The sequence below is a fragment of the Pinus tabuliformis genome, chromosome 3_2, assembly GCF_031772625.1.
Source record: "Pinus tabuliformis cultivar Carrire ecotype Pingquan chromosome 3_2, CPIR1, whole genome shotgun sequence".
In the NCBI taxonomy this organism is placed as follows: Eukaryota; Viridiplantae; Streptophyta; class Pinopsida; order Pinales; family Pinaceae; genus Pinus; species Pinus tabuliformis.
This window is the reverse complement of record NC_142302.1, coordinates 421,109,691-421,114,476: the sequence shown is the minus strand read 5'-3', so window position 1 is coordinate 421,114,476 and position 4,786 is coordinate 421,109,691. Positions and strand designations below refer to the sequence as shown.

At 38.2% G+C, this 4,786-nt stretch overlaps 1 protein-coding gene across 1 annotated transcript; it reads right to left on the bottom strand.

Annotated features, from left to right (window-relative positions):
* Positions 1-880: 880 nt before the first annotated feature.
* LOC149181149 (uncharacterized) lies at positions 881-4,570 on the bottom strand. The gene is made up of 2 exons (XM_089416469.1): positions 1,710-4,570; positions 881-1,533 (listed from the first exon to the last, which is right to left on the bottom strand). The coding sequence occupies exons 1-2, from the start codon at positions 4,297-4,299 to the stop codon at positions 1,160-1,162; spliced, it is 2,964 nt and encodes a 987-aa protein (XP_089272595.1). The 5' UTR covers positions 4,300-4,570; the 3' UTR covers positions 881-1,159.
* Between the last annotated feature and the right edge of the window lie 216 nt (positions 4,571-4,786).

The following is a 4,786-nucleotide window of genomic DNA, read 5'->3' as shown; positions in this document are numbered from 1 at the left end:
TGATTGACATTGGAGAAAACTAATATTAATATTGGAGAGCAAGAAAGACATGGTATGGTGTTTACTACAATTTCTCAAGTTAAAGATTTGTATAGTGTGCAATTTGAACTGCGTTTTTCATATGATCCATGTGAAAAATTGGAAAAACTAATAGGTGTGACAATAAGAACAGTAGAAGAAATAGTTCGAGATTGATCACAATGAAGACTACTTGTAATTAACTACATTTTTATTATTCACATTTTCTATCATTCGACACTATTACATTGTCACTTTGCACTAAGAAAATGTATTTCATCATTTTTCATTACTTAAGTTATTAACAGTCTCTACCATCTCAACAAACTGAGAACAAATTTAAAATTAAAATGACCATATTAATCTTAGACATATTTAGCATATTCAAAATTATCAGAATAATTAAATGTTCAACCATTTTTCCATGGCTTCACACGATTGAAACCAACCTAGATTCATATTAACCCCGGATCTATTAAGCACTGAGAGGAATCAAATCCCTTGAAGCGCAAACCTTTCCTGAAGTTTTGCAATAAAAAAAGAGGTTTACACCTCAAGAGATTTTATCCATGCAGAGGCTTGATAAATTTAGGATTAAAATAGATATAGACTAGTTTCAAAATCTACATTAACATGATAGATGCAAATGAAGTTGTGCTAAGACGAGTAACATCCTGGAGTCAAAGATCATAACCTAATGTATATATAATCCTTAAATTTACATTATACCACAAGCCATTTAATGTTCAGAGAAGCACTCACGGATTCCTCTTGACTCAGCCAGAGATTCGTAAAATATAATGTGAAAAATAACTGTACTCGATTGTGCAAGAAAAATTGGTCAACCACACAGAAACAAGACTAGAATTAACTCTCCAATTAACCATCGTAGTCTAGCACACAAAACTATATAAAAGACAGAATAGAATAGGATAGGATTATATCAGAACAAACTGTGTATTGGGAAGAAGATTGCTTCACCATATCATTGAGTTTTTGAAAGAAATGCCCAACTACACATGAAGGAATTATCTTTGTGAGGTTGAGAACTCAGGTTCCATTTCCTACCTACGGGTAATTAACCGGTGAGACAACTCAGACAAAGCTCCATGGAAAAATTTATAACCATTTTGTTGAGAATTTAACCTGACATATGTGTTCCATGGAGTTTTTCCTTTTCGACTGCCCCGAAATCACCGCTGCAAGGATCAGCATCCATCATCATCTGTACAACTTCTCTCATGGTTGGCCTCAGTGCTGGGAGTTTGTAAGTACAATGTACTGCTATTTTCAGGACCTTGAACATTTCTTCTTTAAACGACCTGGAAATTCTGGAGTCAAGAACTTCAAGAGCATCTTCCTGGGAACGAATCTTGTGTGAAACCCAGTATACAATATCGTTGTTCTCACCAAATCCTGGTTCAACTGGTTGCTTGCCAGTAAGCAGTTCCAACAAGACCACACCAAAACTATAGACATCACTCTTTTCTGTAACCCTCAAAGAGAACCCATATTCTGCATAACAAATTTGGATATAATTATTGAACCATTCAAAACAGAACAGATACATAGATACAAAAATAAATGAACTGTGGAAAAGGTTAAAATCAATAACTGCAAACCCATAAAAACCTTAAAAGAGAACTGCCTTTTCTATAGAAAAGGTGCAAAATAGGGAAGAAAAGTACTACCAGGAGCAATGTAACCATAGGTGCCTGCAAAAGCTGTCGTTGAGTCCCTTCCACAATGAGCTTGAAGAAATTTGGCAATACCAAAATCAGCAATCTTTGCCTCATAACATTTATCCAGCAAAATATTGGTAGATTTTACATCTCTGTGAACAATTGCAGGTGAGCAACCATGATGAAGATATGCTAATCCATGGGCTGCTCCCAATGCAATCTTGTAACGTGTTGGCCAGTCCAAGTCCAAACCACTTCCTCCTGATGCCTTGTCTTCATTATTTTTATGCAGAGCATCAAATAAATTCCCATTTGGCATGTATTCATATACCAATAGATTTGAATTACCATTAGACAAACAACAATAAAGCTTCACAATATTTTTATGGCGAATTGTTCCCAAGATATCCACCTCTGCCTTCATCAATCTATTTAAACCGTTGTCCCTCTTCTTGTTGATGTTCACTGTCCATATTCGTTTTACTGCTACAGTTTCACTGGTTCGCAAATCCACGCGATACACCTTGCCCGATCCTCCACTCCCTATAACATTTTCTTCATCTAATAAAGCTTTGCAAATCTCTTCCTGAGAGAAACTTAGGTTATGAAAAGGTGTAAGGGTCCAAGAAGAATTGTCCCTTTTATCCATTAAATCAACTTGATTTTGGTGATATTTTCGCTGAAAAACTACTAATCCAATCACAAATACTAACAAAGCTGTGCCAATTATGAGCCCAGAGATAATTCCAATTTGCCTAGATCCTTTCCCAGAATGAGAATCAGAACAAGTCCCAACTATATTGTTATTATTAGAATTATCATTTCCAGATCTTCTAGCACAGAGCCCTGGATTCCCTGAAAAGCTTTGTCTGTTAGCCTCACTGATGAGTGAATCTGGAACGGGCCCAGTTAACTTATTGTTGGATAAGTCAAGAAAACTGAGCTTCAGTGCACCAAGACTCTCCGGAACAGAACCAGATAGTTTGTTGTTTGAAATATTTAAGGAGTTCAGATCAGCAATATATCCCAGTGACTCTGGAATTGATCCTTGCAAATTATTTTCTGCAAGATTAATAACAGCCAAAGAATCACAAGAACCAATTTCATCAGGGATGGATCCCTCCAACATATTCTTCTGCAGATTCAGATCACCCAACTGCCTCAAGCTGCCAATTTCCTTTGGTATTGGACCTGAAAAGTGATTATTGCTTGCTTCAAGTTTGACTAATAGCTTCGCCATGCCAATCTCCGGTACCAGTATCCCGGAGAATTGATTATTCTGAATACACAACTCTGTTAATTCCTTTGCATTTCCGATGTCAGAATCAATTCCCCCGACAAAATTATTGAAGCTTAGATCGATCATTTTAACATTTGGCAATCCCCAAATCCCTTTCGGCACGGCACCATTCAGACTGTTGTTTTTAACTCTAAAACGCACCAACGTTTTGCAATCTCCATAAGTTTCAGGCAGCTCTCCTGTAAAAGAGTTATAGACAACCAAAAAATATTGCAGATTTCCTCCTCTGCACATATCTCTTGGCAGCGCGCCATTAAGCTGGTTTTCAGAGACATCGAGCAAATTAAACTTGGATAGACTGCCAAGTTTCTTTGGTAGTTGACCTGTCAAATTGTTCTTATACAATGATAAACCTTCAAGATATTGTAACTCCCCAATGCTTTCAGGAATTTGGCCAGTCAGTTGGTTCGTGTTGGCCTCGAAGGAAACGAGGTTTCTCAGATTACCAATTTCCTCTGGAATGTTTCCACTAAGCACGTTCTTTGATGCATCGAATAATTTCAGAAATGTGAGATTACCCAGCTCTCGAGGTATGTTTCCATTGAGATTGTTATTGTAGAGCTCCAGTTGGAAGAGGTTTTTGAGTTTGGAAATTCCACTTGGAATAGATCCATTCAGGTAATTGCTAGAAAGATCTAGAAGACCCAGATCTGTAAAGTTCAGAATAAAACTCGGAATCTGTCCCACCAGATTGCAGCAAGCTAGGTAGAGATAATTGAGTTTATTCAAATTCATAAGCTCCTGAGGTATTTTTCCTGGGCGGAAGGGATTATTTGCCAGGTTCAGAGAGGTCAATTCTGGTAAATTTCCTACAGAAGCAGGGAATGCACCTGTGAAGTTGTTGAATGTCAAATCTAGAATTTGCAGGGATTTCAATGGAGAGAAGTCTGGCAAAGTACCAGATAGAGAATTATTGGAAAGATTCAAGTACTCGAGTTTGCTGCAATTCATGAGGGTTTGTGGAAGATTGCCCTGAAGGTTATTTACAGCCAGTTGAAGTTTCTTCAAGTTTGTCAAACCGCATATATTAAAGGGAAAAGGACCATTCAGAAATTTAGTTTCAAGTACGATTTCAGTGACCGTACCTGTAGAATTGTCGCAGGTAATTCCATCCCAACCGCACGGCGCATCATTGGAGTCCACCCAGTTTTTCATGGAAGAATGAGGATCTTGCAAGCTAGATTTCATTAGCAGTAAATTTTGAGCCTCTTGAGGAAGAGCTTGCGCTCTGCTCATCTTCTGCGAAACCCATGAAAGCAGCACCAACAATACACTCCAAAATACAATCTTATCCTCCATCGTTTTTTCTGTATCTCACAAGCCTATATTGCAAGTTCAGGTTATTGGGTATTTTGCAGGCATAGTTATATTTATGGCCATGGTATTTTCTGGGAAAGTTACTTATAAGATATCCAGCTGCCACCATGGCGTTGCAGTACAGAAAGTAACTGTAACCCGTGCAAAACTTAGTTGGAGGCAATGACAATGATTTGCAGCGATGGCTTCCCCGTGGTATGAACAACCTCACCCCGCCACAGATATCCAATCTTGACTTTGTGTGACTCCAAAATAACCTGTTATGAATTTGGGAACCCAAGGTGTGGAAAATGACTCAAAGTACTCCACCTTGCTTTGACTAACAACAGTCTTACTTGCTTTTCGAGCAGTGACAGAGATGATCCCAGCAGCCATTAACGCCCAAACACGTACTATTAACTTTATGAAAGCGGACAAACAAGTCACGGTAAGGAGGTCTTCCATTCAAACTTCTCAACCCTGGTGAGTG